The sequence below is a fragment of the Elaeis guineensis genome, chromosome 2 (assembly GCF_000442705.2).
Source record: "Elaeis guineensis isolate ETL-2024a chromosome 2, EG11, whole genome shotgun sequence".
Taxonomy (NCBI): domain Eukaryota; kingdom Viridiplantae; phylum Streptophyta; class Magnoliopsida; order Arecales; family Arecaceae; genus Elaeis; species Elaeis guineensis.
In genome coordinates this window covers 57,959,434-57,980,180 of record NC_025994.2, presented here as the reverse complement: position 1 = coordinate 57,980,180, position 20,747 = coordinate 57,959,434, and the positions used below count along the sequence as shown (strand labels likewise).

The 20,747-nt window shown below is 38.6% G+C and overlaps 1 protein-coding gene across 1 annotated transcript; it reads right to left on the bottom strand.

Moving 5' to 3' along the window:
• Window positions 1-1,590: 1,590 nt before the first annotated feature.
• LOC105057910 (serine--tRNA ligase) lies at window positions 1,591-13,262 on the bottom strand. Its single transcript, XM_010940628.4, has 10 exons — window positions 12,999-13,262; window positions 12,837-12,907; window positions 12,590-12,751; window positions 12,401-12,506; window positions 11,523-11,716; window positions 2,794-2,897; window positions 2,493-2,676; window positions 2,229-2,408; window positions 1,911-2,114; window positions 1,591-1,801 (listed from the first exon to the last, which is right to left on the bottom strand). Exons 1-10 carry the CDS (start codon window positions 13,129-13,131, stop codon window positions 1,784-1,786), a joined length of 1,356 nt encoding a protein of 451 aa, XP_010938930.1. The 5' UTR covers window positions 13,132-13,262; the 3' UTR covers window positions 1,591-1,783.
• Between the last annotated feature and the right edge of the window lie 7,485 nt (window positions 13,263-20,747).

Below are 20,747 nucleotides of genomic sequence, written 5' to 3'. Positions count from 1 at the left end.
AGATCGAAAAATAGATGCCTAATCCTCGTGCAGGAAAGATGACGCTAGAATGACCTGCAAGATAAATCCCAAATCGAAGGTTGTGGTTCCAACGAGGACCCTCCGACGCTCAAGTTAGAAAAACAGAGAACAAATGAGCAGCAACAAATTCTCTAAGAGAAATTTGATTAGACTTACTTAGTTCTCGAGGCTCCAATTATTTATATAGAAGGATATCGAACAACTGGATTGTTAGCTATGAGATTGCATGATCTCGAGATTACCGGACTGTTGAACATGTCAAACTGGACCAGATAATTCAATCCTTAATCGCTCCCGCGAGATCAAGAAAGACGGTTATGTCAGATCCTATCTATTCGAAATGGACAGCTGTCGCGCACATTGAAAAGATAAATCGACTGAAGTGACGTCGACATCTCAAACACAGATTAGATCTCATAAATGCCTCAGCTCAGCATGAAGATGGACTCCTCAATTCATACAGTGGTCAGCGATCGTATTGATAATCCAAGAACTTGAAATATTTTATGATATAGCACTGATCCGAGACGCTCGCAGTAACCACCGTAACAATACATACATACATACATACATACATACATATATATATATATATATATATATATATATATATATATATATATATGCACACATACATATAGACGGATATGCGTATATCTGTCTATATGTATGTGTGCATATATATATATATATATATATATATATATATATATATATATATATATATATATGTGTGTGTGTGTGTGTGTGTGTGTGTGTGGATATACATACATACATACATACATAATTGATCAGATGAAGTTCCCAATTATCCAAGATTTCTCCCATATTTAAAACAACAATATAAAAAATATAAAAATAAAAATAAACCAGATAATATCCATCTAAATATATTTTCATATTCAAATATATTCAAACATAAATATAATTTGAATATCCAACTAATAAAACAGATATAAATACATATAGACAACTATCCAATCCATATTTAAATATCCGATTCAATTTATATTTTTTTTTAATTTTATAGAATACTCATGAATATTTCAAAAAATATATATAACGACATTAACATCTATCAATTTGATTTAACATCCACTTAGTAACATTTTTATTTTCTAATCAAAAATTTTAATTAACTAATATCTATTTTTATATTCATATTATCAATATTCATTTTATATTTATTTAAAATAAATATAAATCTAAATTTTTAAATCTAAATAATATAAATATATTGTTGTTCAATCTATATCTGATCTAATTTTAATCCTAAAATATATTATCCCTTCAACAACAGACAGCAGATAAATTAGATTAACAAAAAAAATTAAAATAAAACAACAAAAATACTCATTTTCGCAAATATTTGCTACAAAATCTAGTAGCTCAGCAAATGGACCACAGATAAGGAACATAACTATGCATCCAAATACTAACAGATGTCATGCACCCATGAAATTCTAAACAACGATGGATACCCTCCTCCCTGTAGGAGGTTGGACGCCACACTTCTTGAGTTGCAGCTTTAGCATCAATCACAAGCACTTCCAAGTTCCAGCAATAATGGAAACCCCAACCGCACTCAAACTTCAACCCTCAATTGTAAAAATTTCGTTGTAAATAGTCGGCATTGTTTTGCTGTTATAATTGTAAATAGTTAACATTGATATTAGCCCAAAAACTAATGCAAAATATTTCGTATGTCAAAAAATAAGATGCGTCAATCTCTTGGATAAGATGTGCTTGCTCTGTTCTCATCTTATGAACCGGTGTTACCCTGCTCAATCATACCAAAAAAGAAAAACAAAAAAAATAATGAAAAGCTTAGCCACTTTTATTGGCCATTAACTTCAACATGGTGAAGAGAGTATGGAAGAAAGAAAAACCTTGGCTTTAGTCTTTTTAGATTTGGTTTCTGGGCTTAGCTTGAATGGGAGAAACTCTAGCCCACCCATCAAGGGCTGTAACACTTTGGGAATTTCAACTCCATCTTCCCTCTGATAGTTTTCGAGAATACAGCATATTGTTCTTTCTGTTGCTGTTAAGGTAGAGTTCAGCATATGAACGTACTGTTTTGCTTGCTCATCATTCTGCACAGGTACCAACATATGAACTCAGATGATTAGTACTTCTATTATTTTGCTTTGGACGTGGAACCAGCATCTTTTATTAGATCAAAAGGAATAAAAGTTCGAATTTCTTGCCTTTTTCTGGCCGTATCCAATTCCTAGCCTCCTTGATTGGTAATCCGTGCAATTTGAACAGGAGACTAGCTCCCTGTAGGTCTGCGATGCAGGAAACCAACCTTCCAAGTCGTACTTCTTGGCTGCTGCATCATTTAGAGCACCAGAAACGATAGCTACGACTTGATAGGGAATGTTCAGCTGAAATACATAAGTTCCATAAAAAAATTTATATATGCTAGCAGCTAACACTAAAAAGAATGATTAGACTTCACAAGAGCACACCTCCTTATAGAAGTCCTCAGAACTTTTTATCATTTCCTCATGCATCTCCCACGAGTCATTGTTATTTGGACTAGTGATACAGAATTGCTCTACTTTTTCAAACTGATGGACCCTGAAAATGCCCAATGTGTCTCTACCATGTGAACCAGCTTCTTTCCGGAAGCAGGTTGAGTATCCAGCATATCTAGAAGCATATTCAGATATACTACAAGTCATAGCCTGGACCATGTAATTCTTTCTGGTGATAGTACAAAAGTTACCAATGAAACCGAACCCAAAAAAAAAAATGGAAGAATTATACCGAACGGGCAAGTCAGAAGGATAAATTCGATCATTTAGATGATAAGCACACAATGGCTGTTCTGCAGTAGCAATCAGATATTTGTCATCCCCTTCACCTGTTACCTGTTAAAGATGAGCTATTATCATGATCCTGAAAATCTCCAAATTAAAATTGATAAATAATTTTAGTCAATAAATGCCCAGGGAGCTTGTTATCATGTGCAAAACAAATTTGTCTATCTACTATCTATAACATGCATAATGGGGTTTGAACTTTGTACACCCAGCATTTCACATTTAGATGCCACCTTAGTCTAAAATGCCCCTCTCTGTCATTCCCTCTTAAATCACAACCACTTGTTAGATACTCTTTCCTCTTAAACCAACCACATGGATTATGCAAGTGGACAAAGATGACATTAATTCAGGGAACTGCCACCAATATTGAAATAGTCATTGTGGCTTTAGTCATGAATGAATGTTCCTTGCAACTTTCAGTGGCTGAGAGGGTCATCAACAATACTCTTGAATAAGTTACATATATCACACAAAAGTTCTACTCTGCATGCACGGATGCTTCTGTGATCATCTAAAAGAATATGGTATGTTCTGTTGGATTCTGTTTTTTCTTTCATAAAGTGAAGTGATTTCTAGGCTCTTGAAACCAGCCATTTAAGCAGCTGCTTGATAATGATGCTCAACTACCTGGGTTGTAACAACTTTAAACATTTAGCACAAGTTTAGTCAGCTTAATACATTTATCAGTGCCTTCTTAAAGGATTCAAATGACCACTTCTACTAAAACAAATACAGCCTGTTTCAAAACAAATTGCATATACATGTTAATTTTTGACTATTGGTTTATGTTGAAACAAAATAAACTATAAGCCATCGAACATGATCTGACAATTATAATGTGCTTACATTTTATGCAGTGCTACCTCCTCTCAATGTATCGCACAGCCTAAAAATACATTTCAAGCAGGAAATTCTAAATACACTGGCACGAGCAAAAAGTTATCTCTTGCTTTACTTGCTCCCAGCCTAGCATGTACATATTATTAATAAGCAAAATATTTGATAATCCTATAACTGAAGAAAGGTCTTTCCTTGATCGCCTTATCCATCAATCTTACTTTTTGCATATTCATATTTATTTATGCACTTACTTGTATTGGTTTATTAACTTCTCTATTTCTTTGTTCCTCAATGCTCTTCTTCTTCTAATACTATTTGCTACCACCTACACCACTATTATTGTATATTTGTAACTAGTAATATTTATCTTCCCTGGTTTTTGCTCCAAGATTTGATTATTATATTACACCCATATTGACTAACAAATCATTTCTGAATAGTTAATCATCATTTATAATTTTTTACTAGTTTTAAGTAGTTACTTTGAGGTAGATTGCTTATTTTAAGTATGTTGTATAATCCATTAGTAACTTAAACATATTATAGCCCATTTAAGCACATGAAACAAAGTTTGAAGTATTGCAAATACTTCTGTGCCAGTAAAGAGCCAACAAGATACATGTATCATGTTGAAGCCATACCAACACTTAGCACACAAGATAAGCAATTTGTAAAAAGATTCACAGCCAACAAGCTAAGATACACTACTTTATTCAATCTTACTCTAAACATGGACTTTAATTGATCTGCACTAGTTTATAAGCATAATTTGTAATCAATAAAAACATATCGAAGCTCTACAAATCTACAGTACTACCTTGAGCACTTTGTTTAGCCTAAAGTACCCATACTCAACACTAACATGGATATTAGTATGACATTCAAACACAAAACCACATGAAAACCATTTGAGAGGATCTAATGCTTAGACATCCACCCACGCTCGATGCATGAACCTGAGTCCATGTAACAGGAAATCTAGGGGTACGAATCATTCTAGATACCCATATTGCACGCAGTTTAACGTGTATTTGTACTCAAGTAATTTGTCATATTGATCAACATTTTACAACCAGTTTATACGTTAATAATACAAATCTGTTGTATACATCTAAAATGGAGGCTCACCTTGTGCGAAGTTCTCTGTTCGCCATGTGGACACCGATATTAATGATATCGAGCTCAATATACTCAGCCATTATTAAAGTTCATTACTTAATATTCACCATAGTAATGACACCAATATTAATGTGCTCCGCCATTATTAAAATTCATTACTTAATGTGCAATAAAATTTTGGCTATTGAAGCTTTCTATACATTATGATGTATTACTTTCACATATTGCACTTCAAAAACAGTTCGGAAAAGGGGGAAAAAGAAAGTACCCCATGCATTGCATAGGGCCGATGGGAGTTTCTATACAGAAGCTTCGCTTGTGCAAAGTTCTTCATCCATGTGGATGCTAGTACTAATGATAGGAGTTTCTGCTCGGCTGTATCTAAACTTCTTTGCTTCATGTGCGACAAAAATTTGGCTATTTAAGCCTTTTATATATTATAATTTTTTACCTTTTTGTATTGCATTTCAACAACAGTTGGAAAAAGGAGAAAAAATTATATTCCCAAGCATTGTGCAGGTTATATGCTAGAAAAGTTCAAAATTTGTGATAAAATTTGTGTATTAAATTACCTAGCTATGTTCATACATTAACAAGACAGATTTAAGTGTTGTTCATTTTTAACTAGTATAATGGGAAGTTTGTTGATATTTATAGTATTATAAAAAGTCTACATGCTAAAATTTATAAACACATTTTCCAGCATTTAGTCCAAGATAGGATGACAAGTTTTTATCATTATCTCATACAGGTTTTCAGATCCTCACTAGAAACAAGGGGGAAAATGAGTTTCTAACCAACTAGCATAGAAAAATAGGTTTTTTAAGATGGTTTAAGAAACTTTCAAGCAAGAAAATTTTAATACAAGCCTATCTTGCTAAATATTAGCCTCTGCATGAAAAAGATAGATGTTGTTGTGGGTCAACACTGATCCATCCCCAATTGATGTAGCGATTAGTTCTAATTCCTTGTCTTATTAAATTCAAATCTGAATATCATGCACTAGCTGACATATTTCTGCTGCTAGTATTAAAAGAATCTCAAAACTATTTCAAGATCTAATGAACAGCAATAATATGCTGCTTAGGGTTTCATCTAAGTTAGCGCAAATAACCAGAGAAAATAAGAAGGAAAAGATGGAGTCAGGATAATACAAGAAAAGTAAAAGAGAGTACAGAAATAGGGGAAGACAGAGCAACAATAAGAACAAAGAGGATAAGGGAGAAAAGGAGAAGAAAAGGAGGAAGAAGACAATGAATACTTAGGGAATGTTTGGTGTTGCTCCAATGAAGTCCTTTTGTAACTTTTTTAAGTTAAAAAAAATACTTAATTTAAATTTTTTCGAATGAAAATTTAATTCAAAAATTAATTGTTTGATAATGTCATTTGGAACATGCTCCTAAAAGAAGTAGAAATCCAAAAAAGTGCTTTTACAAGGAGCCTAAGGGTGCGTTTGGTTACACTTTTTGATTTTTGATTTTTGATTTTTAAAAAATACTTTTTATTTTTTTTTATTTTTGCTATAGAGTAAAAGCAAAAAAAGTAAAAACTATATTTGGTAACTACGTTGCTATAAAGCAGAAAGCAATGTTTGGGGACAGTAGATAAAGAGCTCGACGAGCGAAAAGGGTTCTGGAAGGGAGGGAGAAGGGGGTGGGGATGTGAAAAGCTCGACGAAGAAGAAGGGTTCGGGCTCTTTACTTTTTGGTTTGGCGTTTTAGATGTGCGGAAGCAAAAAAAACAGAAAAGCAAGTTTTGGAAAGCAAAAAATTTTTGCTTTGCATATAAAGCAATTATTTTGATTTTTTTGATTTTTGCTTTTTGCTTTTCATGGTGTTACCAAACATTACTTTTTGATTTTTGCTTTTTAAAAATCAAAAAGCAAAAAAAAAAAACTTTTTTAATGGTTAACCAAACGCGCCCTAAAAAACTAGGTTATAGCTTCTTTTGTGAGATTACTTCTTGTCACTCAAACATGGCAAGCCCATCAATAAAAAAGAAGTCTTACACAATTAATCCAGATCTTCACTACTTTGTGGTGTCAACTGGAGAGACCTATTCACAAATCACAGCAATCCATGCACCGCTCAACAACCATAATTGCACAGACCCCATCCAACACCCAGCCCCCAGTCCCATCTCCTGTGTGGGGCCTGAACAATCACAGCCATCATGCAGTGCATGGTCAGCCGTGATTCGCGATCAGACCTCTATGGTGGAAGTTTGAATTGGAGAGGATCCAAACTGTTTGAAAATTTGATATGAAGCACCAGATATACCAAAACTTCTCATTTTAAGAACTTAGATGAAGGTAATCTTGAGAATGACGTTTTAAAAAGCAGAAACATGCCCTAAGAGAAAAAGAAAATTGGGGTAGAAAGAGATCTGCACCCTGTTTCCCCTAAGTAACTTCTTTCCTATATAGCAAAAGATCAACCAAAGCAACAGGCCATTCACCACCATTTAACAGGTTAACTAGCCTCTTATTTGATTGTTAATAGGACTTCACAATGAGGAAACCCTGTACCGGAAAAGTGCCCTGCTTAAAAGGGTTGGGTGGTCCTTCAGTATCTCATACAGTGGATGAAAAAAGGAAGTAATTAATCTTGGGCACCTGATACTTAATTAGTTGGATGTCTATTACTCTGTAATATAACCCCTGAAAATCAGGAAAATACATCCTAATGAATCCGAAAATAACCAACTAAATCTGAAACAAAATGCATGACTTCAGCCTCAAAAATAAGACCCATAAAAGCCCTTTGGTTGGTCTTAGCAGCACCGAACACACATCAATACAAGCCGGCATGCATGACGAGGTATGCACCCTTCTGCTATATGAATAACCTTCAAGGTTGGTACATATCCTAGATAAGGTACGCTATGCATCAACCTTCATTACATGGATGTTACCAGTCCCAGGTGCATGTACGTGTCTAGGGCTCGGATCCCTCTTACTTCAAATATTAGGATATGAGCACCCAGCTAAAAAAGGATCCAGAATTGGATAGAGGTATGTGGACATGTCACATCAATCATATTTTGTTTAACATTTTATCTATATAGCATATTTTGTATATATTTACCCCCATAAACACATAGTTTTCTCTATCTTATATAACCAATTTCTTGCTTTATATAGAGACCAGGGGCCACAAGTAAATTCTTGTCGGAATGAGGGATTAAGCAAAGATTTGTGTTCACATGTACTGAATGATGAATTGCCCATGAAACAAGGACTGAAACTTAAATGTCCATTAAAGGTATGTTTGGAAAGGATAGGAATGGCCCGAATCCTATAGAATCAATGGATCCTATGGATTAAAATCCTATTTTCATTCCTGGCCACTGTTTGGCTGGTTGAACCAAGAGATAATAGAATGGTGGGAAGTGGTGAATCCTGTAGGAGAAAAGCAATATCCTCAGAAAGTAACTTTGTTTTTCCTGTGATCATTGGGCTCTACCTTTGTGCCATCATCATGCTCCACCTCCAAAACCAGATCTACGAAACTCCACTTCCCTCATTTTAAAGAGGATAAGACACAACAGGGGTATGGTCCCCTCCATGTTGTCCTCCCCTATTAAAGCAGCATAAAATAAGAAATAAACAAGGCCCAAAAGGGCCTGCCAATGTACGCTAACTTGCTGAATATTCCCTGCCTCAGCACTGACAACCCAATTCAATGAAATTCAAAGCCAAACCCAACACCAAAAAACAAGCAAACACCTTATAAGAGAGGATATATTATTTTATTTCTTATCAAAAGTGGTGTGTGTGAATCACTGTTTTGTTTTCTTGTTCAGAATATGGTTCCAAGCCTTGGTGCCTAGCCATAAGCTAGCCTCCAAGAAATTTCGTTATAAATAATAATATAGATTCTTAAAAGAAATAATTATTTATATTGTATAAAATAATTTATTCTAAATTTTGTACTGCCATTGTGGTAAGAAATGACACATTTAGCCAGTAGATACATAACTTGTATAGAGATGCATAGATACATAAAACAATCCATATTCCATACACATTATTGTGCTTATGATATTAATAGGGGTATAATGGTTGGACCAAGTTTATAAAAAGCCATTCATGGAAAAATAATTTTATAAAAATAAAAATAAAGTGAGTCATCTACCTCACTGTTGGAAATGTTGAAAAAGGATAAAACAAGGGGTAGAGAGAGAAAGGGAAGAGAAAGGAAAGCGGGGGAGAAAATCCTAATTTATTATCCGAACAGAGCATAGGATTAGTAATATAGGATTTTTCTCCAAATGGGATTTTATGTATAATCCTGTATGATCAAAACCCACATCCCATCTAAGGCTGCAATGAATTGGGTTGACACATGGCCTGACCCGCTTAGATCCAATCCAACCTGTTTTAAAAGACCCCGGCTCCAACGATGCCGCCCAAACTCCCTCTCCACCGGCTCCCTCTTCCTCCAACCCACCAGCACCCCAAGTGGCGCCACCCTTCCCATCACCCGCCCTATCCTTCTATCCACCTCCAGCTTCGTCCCTAGCACCGTGTCTGCCCGCAAATACTCCTTCGCGAATGACTTCACCATCACTGTCGGTTTGCAGTAACCACCCTGCCACTAGCTCCATGTCCCGCATCCAGAGTCCCACCACTACCACGTAGATCAAGATTGGGATCCCCGCTACTTATGAGACCAATTTATAGAGTACAAGGATAACCAATGAGAGGACAAGGAGGGTGATGGTGTAGAGGAGGCTATCAGCCTGCACAGGGAGAAGGAAGTGGGCGAAGGAGCTCCAAGAGATGAGAAGGGTGCCATCAAGGTTGGTGGCCGAGAATCGCACATAGGATGTAAGGCACGATGGGTTTTGTTGGCAAAGTCAATTATGGCGAAATGAGTTTTGAATCCTTAGGGGGTATCAAGATTGGGTTTTGGAGGAATTGGGCCATTCCAATTCTCCCTTGGAATCGAAATTGGAATTGGACTTCTCCCAACCAAATAGTTGAAATGGAAGTCACCCATTATCATTCCTATTCTAGGCCCCAACTCCCCCTAACCAAACATCCCTTGAAAGGAACAAGTAGACAAAGGGAATGGAAAAACAAGATAGAAACCAGAACCTATCAACTTCATCAAAAGTTTCCATCTTAGATAGCCTTTCCCTTATGTATATATGTTGTCATCACTTAAACCCTTCATAACCTGGATTTTTTCTTAAATATTGATCATCGAAATTAATCCTAGTCCCTAAACTACAGATACAACCAAAAACATTGCATCCAGAATCTCATTTCAGCAATTTCATACCATAAGTGCTTGGTCAAGCATGGCGAGTTATTGAACCTAATATATCCAAAAGATATACCCTACCCCCAAAATAATATATAATATGAAAGAAACAAATACTTGGATCTAAAGTTATGATCCCTGAAAGCTACAACTAGAATCAAATTAGAATATAGGAAATGATTCATGATTAGGTTATAAACCTAAGGAGAAATGTTATGGAATATACTTGTTAGTTTTCCTAGCTCGATGCACTATGCATGTTACTTTTGTGAGGTATGATGCCTTTGAAAGATCACCACTAACCCCTTTACGTATTTACCTTCTTCCACAACCCCACAACCCCCCTCTCCTCAAAAAAAAAAAAAAAAAAAAAGATATACTCTAATGACACTATCTAGCTGCAAGAGAAAAAAAAAACATAAAGAATACTTTCCCTATAAAGCCAGCATTCTGTTAATTTGGTTCGGCAAAAGTGCAATAATCCAAAAACCTTCTTCCATTTGATAAGGAAAATAAACTTTTTGTTTTTAATCAAACACTTTGAAAGAAAAGTAAAAAATCACTTTTCCAGCACTCCAGACCTATGAAAATCTATATAAAACATGCTTTTCCCATCCTCATGCTGGTTACCAACCTCCTTGAAGCTGAACATTTCCTTTTCCATGGGGAAAACAATATTTTTCTTCCCTCACAGGATTGGTTTTCTTTGAACCACCAAACAGACCATAGAGGACGGCAACTCCATTTGCAGGTTATCTTGCTCATGATTTTCTCATTCCAAAACTTACTTCTAAAGCTCAATACCAAGCAAGTTCTACATCAGGTGCCCCATTGAAGAAAGTTGCTCCTACATCCGCTTCCAAAGCACTTAATTAATGTAAACAAGGGATCTACTTCCTCGTGCCCTTACCAGAATTACCTTTTGCACCCGCTCTTGTTTGAGGTAGCAAAGTTGTCAATTTACAAAACTAAGAGTAGCTTCCAAACTTTGTCCAACTTTTTCAATTGAGAACAAGTTGTGAAATTAACAAGAAAGCCTATAGATTGATCTCCTTACATTATTACAATGCTGCAACACTTGTTACTTGAGGAATGAAATTAAAAAATCCATCTTCAAGATCTGCTACAATATTTCAATTTTCACTATGAATGAGATTCCATTCAATGACCAAATGGATGGTAGTGAGACCAACAGCAAAGTTTTAATTCCTTCATATGCCTTATCAGAGTTCTACATATGTCATGCTTGAAACATAATATCTACTGAGCAGATGTAATTTTAGGGCTTTGAACAAACAATATAACGAGTATATATCAAAAGAACAATCACGTCTAATTTCCAACTAAACTAAGAATAGTTTGATCCTAGAACTCTCAAACAATATTTACAGCGAAGACCAAAATATCAGCAGAACTACAAAAAATAATATCTATTGCTTACCTTGTAAAGTTCCTCATCAAATTGGGCCAGCTGAGCGCATTTTGCCATTATATCCTTTCTCATGAAAAAAGGAGTCTGCATTGGTTGGTAGTTTCTTTTCCTCAAAAATGCCAATCCAAAGCTTATAAGTGCCATATTTAAGAGGACACCTTCACCCTTCAAATAGAAACCTCTCCCACCAGCTACATCAGCACCTACACATACCAAAAGCATGACATTTACATGTTGTTTCACTTATGGACATCATTAAAACAAAGTATGAACTTAAGAAATACGGCAGCTATTCACTTACCACAGTTATCACCTAATTAAATCTTTTGTATATTACTTATAGATCAAATGTTTTCTTGTTTGAACAAAGGTTCAGGAAGGAGCACAAAGTTAGTCATGCCAAAAAGTAGCCACTTTATAAAACCTACGTAGACTTTACAAAACCTAGCATAGAAAAATTCTACATTTGATAAATATGGGCTTGTAATACATCATTATCTTTATTTCTCACAAATGCAATATAGATGGCAGTAACAAAGTCCTTTGCATCTGGACACTGGATAGACACAACTCAACTCAGTACTAGTCCAGGTTAAATATAAGTGTGCTTTTTAGTTTATTGATTCCAATCTTATAAGGTATAAGTGTTTTATCAGAATAGACCATAAACATTGATGATATTGGTTGCAACAGTCCGAAAATAAGCATTTAGCAACCAGCATCAAACAAGATAATATTTTTATAAGCAAAAGCATAGTGAATCCTTGATATCCAATCTTAAGGGAGCATTTTATTAGGGATCAGATAAGCTTGGCACTGCTGAGCACACTGTATTTCTACTCAAATAACAAAAATAGGAACCACAAAGAAGTCCAACTTAAGCATACCCTTTTCCATATCCACAATATCAAGGAGCCTGACAAGGTCAACATGATTCCTCCACTTCCCCTCCATCCGCCGCTCCCCCCATGTCCGAATCACCGCATTGTTTGCCTGCAAAAACCATTTTTACATCTATCAACAATCATCAGCTTCCAAAACAGAAAATCCATGAAAGATGGAATCCGGCATGAGACCTCATCATTGCTAATAGGAACGGAGTCATGGACGAGGTTGCCAACGGTCTCAACCCTCGCGTCCAGCGCGGCCTTGGCTTCCTGGACCTCGACCTCCTTCGCGGCGGTCAGCTTCTTGTTCTCCTCTGTGCTCTTTATCATTTCCGTCGCATCTTCCTTTGCCTTCACCAATTCAAAACAGAACAACACTTTGGACCGATTCCAAATCGCCAAAGCAGAAGAAAACGAAAAGGAGAGAATAACTCACGATCTTGAGGCGGGCGACCTCCTTGTTGATGCGATTGAAGTCCTTCCTTAGACTCTCGAGCTCGAATTGACCTGGAGGAATTAAACTTAAGGGCATCTTGGAACATAACGGAGATTGAGACTGAGAAAAAATAACGAAGGAAAGATTTCTTCTTTATATTACGTTGGCGCCATTCCTTGTCGAGGCGGATGATCTCGTCGACGATGTCGACGCTGGCGAAGCGGCGGCGCTGCGACTCGCGGACGATCTCGGGATCGAACCCCTTCTCCGCCCTGAAAAGGTTGATGTCCAGCATCGCTTCGTCCCCCCCTCTGTGGCTTCTTGCTCTGAGAAGAGGTAGATGGGGATGTGAGAAGGGGATGGCGAGGAGAAGGGTTTTAGAAACAGGTCAAGGTGGGAGGAAACCCTAGCCCTTGGAGCCAATTTTGTTATTACGAGAAAATTAATGTTTCCCTTTTTAAGGGTTTTTGAATCGGGGCCCCTAGCTTCCCCTCAAATACTCCAATCCCCGCATATCTCACATATTGCACGCAAATCCCCCTATTCCCTGTTATTACATTAGCAAATGGTGTTCCATATTTTTCTAAGAATACAACTACGACTTGGAACCATCCAAAATTCATTATAGGCTATCTAAACTCTGACTATAAATGATTGAACATGGTGAACCAAAATTTTTATATTTTAACAATCTCTAATGTAATTATCAAATAAATATGAGACTATATTTTACTATGATCTAATCATCAAAATCTGATGAATTTTAATATGCATACATTTTAAAATGTATATAATGATTGATAAAGTAAGTTTTTGATTTTTTAATACACTAGTATGTCATTTATTTTTGAACCAATTTGATGTATAGGTCAAAGACTATCGAAATGTATGGACTTTAGTTTTTCGATATTTTTTGCAATGTAGATCAAGTCTGATAATCTTTAATTTGGATGGTCTACATCTACTCCTTTCCCAAGGAATTCATATAAAGTGCATAGTTCAATTTTAATAGTATTTGGAAATAAAAGGATGCATTAGAACGAACTAGGGGGTTGTGTGTGTGAGTATAAAGATATGCTTACAAATGCATGTATGTAGAATTTAGGTAATAATATATCATTATGCATTATCTATGCATTATTATGCATTTCATTGAAGAAAAACACATGCATATCTATAGTATTTTTGTAATACTTTTTGTGTCCACTCATGGTACACGAGTACCGCTATCTAGCCAAAAACCACTCTTTTATATCATAGACATGTTTAGCCTATATAAAGTTTCTCCAAAATCTATAACTTGCCTAACGGTTAGGACTTATTCTAGAATATCTGTGACTAATTAGAGTAAAAAAGCACTTTGCCTTATCCTTTAGCTCATCAGTGCCTACTAAAGCAAATTAAATAAAATATATTATGTATAAAAATTATTTAATTATTCATTTTACCAAAGATTCATATTTAGAGATTTTTGGATGATCTTGCTCCTAGATTTACATAGAAGATGGGTGATATACAAATTTAAAATGTTGAATACATATTTTAGTGATGTTTGTACACATGTTTTAACTTTAAATTATCACCATCTCATACGTAGCTTTGGAAGCAAAATTGTATAATGACCCTTCAATGACTATGGTTCTACGAAAACTTTTTCTTGCAAAATTGATAATTAAGTAATTTTTTATGCAAGTTCTACTTAGATAAATTTGGCTTGCATAAATAATATAATAGTCCAACTAGATAGCTCATATATAGTTGAGAGAATCAATTGAAAATGTTACATCTTAGTGAACTAGCAATGTATGAAACATATAAATCTATCATACCAGTAGAAAAGAAAATAAGAATCAGGAACAAAGAACTTTAATCAAGAGAGAGAAAACAAGGTTATGGCTAAAGAGATCCACTAGATTGTAGTGATAAAGTTGAATGCCTATCATGAAGTCAAAAGGAAGTTCTTTTCCTATCAAGTTGGGTCGAGGATAATCATGCGCTAGCTTGTGATCTTCCAAGAAAAATAAAATTCAGAAGGAAGAAACTAGGGATGTAATCAAGCGGAGCCAAATTAAGTAGTTGGAGGTTTGAGCTCAACTCGATTCAAAATAGTCAGGTTCAAAATTCAACTCAAGGTTAATCCAATCTTGATATCTCAAGCTCAACTCAATGAAAAAAGGCAATACTTAATGTTGGGTATAAAATAACCCCAGCCGAAGTTCGTAAGAGGCCAACCTCCTAGACTCTTCCGGCTTCCGACCTTGTGTGGCGTCTTTCTGAACTCCCCCGGCCTTCGAGCTTCCACAGTACCATCGGGACTTCTCCAGCAGTCGACCTTCCACAGTGTCCTCCAGATTCCTCCAACGAACAAACTTCTATCGTACCCTCTGGACTTCTCCAATAATGAACTCCTTCAGTCGTCTATCGGACTGCTCCAAATGCTCTCTGGACTTCACTATCAGTTGATTTTCTACAGTGATCGACTACTCTCCGAATCTCTTTCAGACTTCTTTCTGTCATGATCGACTTTACTTCGAGCTTCTTCTGGACTTCGTCAATGTCCGGACTTCTCCAGCAGCAGACTTCTACAGTAACCAGACTCCATTCAAGTTTCTACAGTGGTCGACCGCCTTTCGAATTTCATCCGAGCTTCTACAGTAAGCGAATTCCATCCGAACTTCTATTACAAGCAGACTTCAACCGAGCTTCTACAATAAGCGATCTCCATCCGGGCTTCCACAGCAATCGGTCTTCATCCGAGCTTCTACAGTAAGTGGCCTCCTTCCGGACTTCTGTAAGAATCAGACTCCGTCCGAACTTCTACAGCGGATGGATTCTAGACGAACTTCTACAACGGATGAACTTCACAATGCCTTCCGTACTCTTCTATCGGTTAACCTTCTATAGCGCCTTCCGAATTTCGCTATCGGTCGACCTTCTACCGGATTTCTCATACAACCGAATCTCTCCAGCGGATAGTCTTCAGACAAGCTTCTACATCAGATAAATTTCAGACGGACTTCTCTAGCAATTGAACTCCAGCCGAATTTCTCCAACAGAAAATTTTCGTCCAGGCTTCTACAGCAGATGACTTCCATCTGCAGCATCAACGCCTAAGGCACCCAACAACAGTTAACCCGTCAGCAATCTCGAAAACATCCGAGCTTCTCTTAGATTGCTGAGACAGAGAGCTATTCCGCTCCACCAGACATCCCAACCGAGCTTCAGCCATCCGGCCCGAACTCTCCAGCAAATCGCGACAACGGACACCACTCCATTCTCTGTAACAAACTCCACGTGGCCCCACCACTCTCCAGCAAGTCGCTACAACGGACACCACTACTCTCCATAATAAACTCCATGTGGCCCTGAACGGCCCACTACCAGGCAGTTACGGACGTCGCTGTCAATCGGTTACGCTTTCCTGTCTATAAAAGAGACCCCCAGATATGTTCTCCTCTAAGCTCTAAGTACTATCTCTAAACTCTGCTAAAATCTCATTCGAGTGCTCCATTTCTGTTGAAGCAGAGTACTGACTTGAGCATTGGAGGATCTTGCCGGAGCACCCCCAACTCCGATTTAGACTTTCCCTACAGGTCCCGATGGCGACCGTGATCCCTTCGACTCCAGCTCTCCGGTATCGGCAAAATTCTGCACCAACAGAATTGGCGCTAGAGGAAGGGCCTATGTCTTCGCAGAACCCTTGTTCTTAAAGGAGTGCTCAACGGGACCGTCTCCGATCATCTTCTTCGACATCTTCTTCTTCTTCTCCGGTCAGATCCCAACCTGATGCCTTTTCGAAAGGCATCCACCAGACGATCTATGGCCTCCATGGCCAGATCTCAGTAAGATCCGCCAGCTCTGGGCTCGTTTCCAATTTTTCAGGCTCCTCCTCCTCCGGCAACGGCAGTCGGCATGGAGTAGTTCGACCTGCTGGTTCAGCATGTCAGGGGCCTCGTCGAAGCGGTGCAGACCATGTAGCAGCAGCAGCCGTAGGCATCTGTGCGGCTAGAAAGAGCATCACTAGAGTTTCAAAATCCAACGATCAGACGGCCCACTTGGGTCAGTCGCCCTGTATCCCCCGAAAAGGAGAAGCAGAGGGTGGAGAGCCCTCTATCTGATCATGATTCCACCCTTGGAGGGTCCCTACCTCCGTTCTGCTAGAAGACCCTCGAGATTCGCGATCGAGAGATCTTCTGGATCAAAGATTCCAAGAGATGAACCGACAGATCGAAGTGCTCCGCCATGCTCCCCCTGCTTACGGTGAAGATATCTGTACTGACCCTCTTTTTTTTCAAAGGATTATGCAAGAACCGATCCCGTCGACCTTCAAACTCCCCCAATTTGAGAGCTACGATGGGACCTCGAATTCGGTTGACCACCTGGAGGCCTTTCGGACAATGATGCTACTCCATGGCGCGCCAGACGTCATCCTGTGCCGAGTTTTTTCATCTACCTTGAAGGGAGCAGCAAAAAATTGGTACTCGACACTGAAGTTGGATACTATCTTCTCCTTTGATCAAATGAGCCACCAGTTTGTGGCTCATTTCATCAGCAGTCGACGTCTCCGGAGAGGTTCGGAGTCCCTCATCAACATCAAGCAAAAGGAGGGAGAATCCATCCGAACTTATGTCAACCATTTTAACGCTGCCGCATTGGAGGTCTGAAACTTGGACCAATCAGTTACAATGACCGTCCTGAAGAGCGGTCTCCAAAAGAATGACCTTCTATTTTTTCTGAAAAAGAAGTATCCCAGGAACTTCGTTGATTTGCTGGCTCGGGTCGAAGGATATGCCCAAGCAGAGAAAGCCTTCAAGCTGAAGGACAAGGAGACCGCGAAGGAGCGGCAGGCAGGTGACTCCAGCAAGCCTGCAGCTGAAAAAGGGCTGAGTGAAGCTCGGTCACGTTCTCGAACTCCACCCAGACACAAGCGTGTCCGAACTCCCCCCCGAGCTCATATGCAGAGAATTTTGTATCCGAACTCCCCCCCGGACACAAACGTGTCCGAACTCCCCCTGACGATAATTTGCTGGAGCAAGGTTTGCTGAATTTTGTGAGGACTTAAATATCTCCCATAACTTCACGTCAGTAGCCCATCTGCAGGCAAACGGTGAAGCCGAGGTGACCAACAGGACTCTGTTGCAAGGAATCAAGGCGAGACTTAAAAAAGCAAAGGAAACTTGGGCAGACGAGCTTTATCATGTGTTATGAGCATACCGAACTACCTAAAGACTGTCCACGGGAGAGATCCTTTTTGCCTTAGCCTTCGAATAAAAGTCGTTATCCTGATTAAACTCAAGCTTCTGTCAGCGTGAGTCATGGCATTCAACGAGCAGCGCAACTCACAGGATCTCAAGGCCAACCTCGACTTGTTAGAAGAAAAGCAGAAGACCGCTCAAGTTCAGATGGCGGTCTACAAGCAGAAAGTAGCCGCTACTACAACTCTCGAGTCAAGAGCAAAGCCTTCAGAGCGGAGGACTTAGTACTTCGGTGAGCCGCTGTTTCACAATCTCAGAACCAAGAGAAACTTGCCCCAAACTAGGAAGGTCCGTATGAAGTCAGAGAGATAGTCCGGCTCGGAACATACTATCTAAAAGAGCTCGAAGGAGCGGACCTTCCGCGACCATGGAATTTGAAAAATTTATTATGAATGTATTACCGATAACTTTGCCTTAAATAAAAATTTCATATTTGCATATCTTTTCTTTTGGCATGAGCTTATAATGACAGGGAGTAGCTCCTTCAGACAATCGAAACTAAGCGTGTCAGGAACAAGAGAAGAATCTCATCCCGACACAAACAAAGGCACGGTTATTAAGAGATCGGATGGGGGGAGAGGCCTCGTAACGGCCCTTATGCGCCCCTACAGCCATGTTAGAACAGGAGGAGAACCTCGTCCTAACATGAGCAAAGTCGAAGACCCGATTATTAAGAGATCGAATAGGGGGAGAGACCCTCGCAACGATCTTTATGCGCCCCCACAGCCATGTTAGGAATAGGAGGAGAACCTCGTCCTAACATGAGCAAAGTCGAAGATCCGATTATTAAGAGACTGGATGGGGGGAGAGGCCCTCGCAACAGCCCTTATGCACCCCCACAGCCATGTTAAGAATAGGAGAAGAACCTCACCTAACATGAGCAAAATCGAAGATCCGGTTATTAAGAGCAAAGTCGAAGATCTGGTTATTAAGAGATCGGATAGGGGGAGAGACCCTCACAACGGTCCTTATGTGCCCCCACAGTCCTGTTGGAAACTAGAGAAAAACTCATCCTAACATGAGCTGAAATTGACTGTCGGGAACAGGAGGAGAATCTCGTCCTAACATGAGCAAAGTCAAAGATCCGATTATTAAGAGACTGGATGGAGGGAGAGGCCCTCGCAATGGCCCTTATGTGTCCCTACAGTCATGTTAGAACAGGAGGAGAACCTCATCCTAACATGAGCAAAGTCAAAGATCCGATTATTAAGAGATCGGATGGGAGGAGAGGCCCTCGCAACGGCCCTTATGCGCCCCCACAGCCATGTTAAGAACAAGAGGAGAACCTCATCCTAACATGAGCAAAGTTGAAGACCCGATTATTAAGAGATCGGATGGGGAGAGAGGCCCTCGCAATGACCTTTATGTACCCCCACAGTCATGTTAGGAATAGGAGGAGAACCTCGTTATTGAAGTGAATTTAAGTGCAGGGGTAAAACGATAATTTTAAATTTTTTTCAAAATTATATTTTACAATAAAATTATTAATTAATTTAGTTAATTAATATATATAATCCTATATAAAATCTAAATATGATATATACATAGCATGCATTTAAATTTAAAATTCAAACTTCTACAGTAAATATTTTACTGTTATGTGTTCAGAACACATTACCTTTGGACGGATAGTCGATCGCTATAATCTGATCACTGTTGGAAGGGTCTAATCATCCAACATAATCACACAGTGTATCTGGCCTCTATGGATCGTCCACACGAAGCTCCCGATCTGATCGGCTCCTCACGAATGCTAGTTCATGGCTGAACCCTTTTGATGGTAGATGTTTATCGAACTCCTTCGATCTTGATCTACCGACTCATCGGATACTCCAAATCATTAACAGATGCACTTGAGAGGTTGATGATGCTCTCCTAAAGTCTGGTGGGCTCACAACACTCGTAGCTCACTTTCTACTTCTCGAACTCTAGGCAGAAACCCTAGGGTACTCAAGAAAAGCCTGCGCCCGCTTTTTGTTTCTTTTCTTTTCTTTTCTCTCGAAAGTTTTTTAACTTCAAACTCATGCACAAGGCTTCCTCACGCCCACTATTCTCTCTCAAAAAAATTCTACGCATGCTCCACTTTCTCTTCTCTTTTAAAATAGTGCAAGACGTGTCTTATCCGCATGAGAGGATAAAGATAAGTGGTTGCTCATTTGAATTCAAATCGAATTTGAATTCAAATGCAAAACAACCCATCCTTATCCACTCTTGGCATGAGAAGAGAAGGGCATGGGCTCTCTTGTGCATGGAGAGTTTACACGAGAAACTCTTTCTCATGTATAATAAGTGGCACACAAGATGGATAAGGCAAGTTGGCGCATGGAGTTGGTTGCCCCATTCAAATTCAAACTTCATTTGAATTTGAATGGCCAACCAACCATTTTTATCCAGATAAATGGCACACAAGAGAGGGCATGGGAAAGCTTCTGTGTGGGAGAAAATTCATAAGAAGTTATTTCTCGTGAATTCAAATGGGCGCAGAAGAAGTGAGGTGGCGCAGGGAGATTAGTCAAGGTGGTTTGAATCTAATTGAGCGAACCTAATCAAAATAGGTTAGGCACAATTAGACTAAGTTAAACCCAACTTAATTAGACTTAATTAGGCTCAATAAAATCCTAATCATCAATTGGGCTAGCCAATTGATTTGGATTAG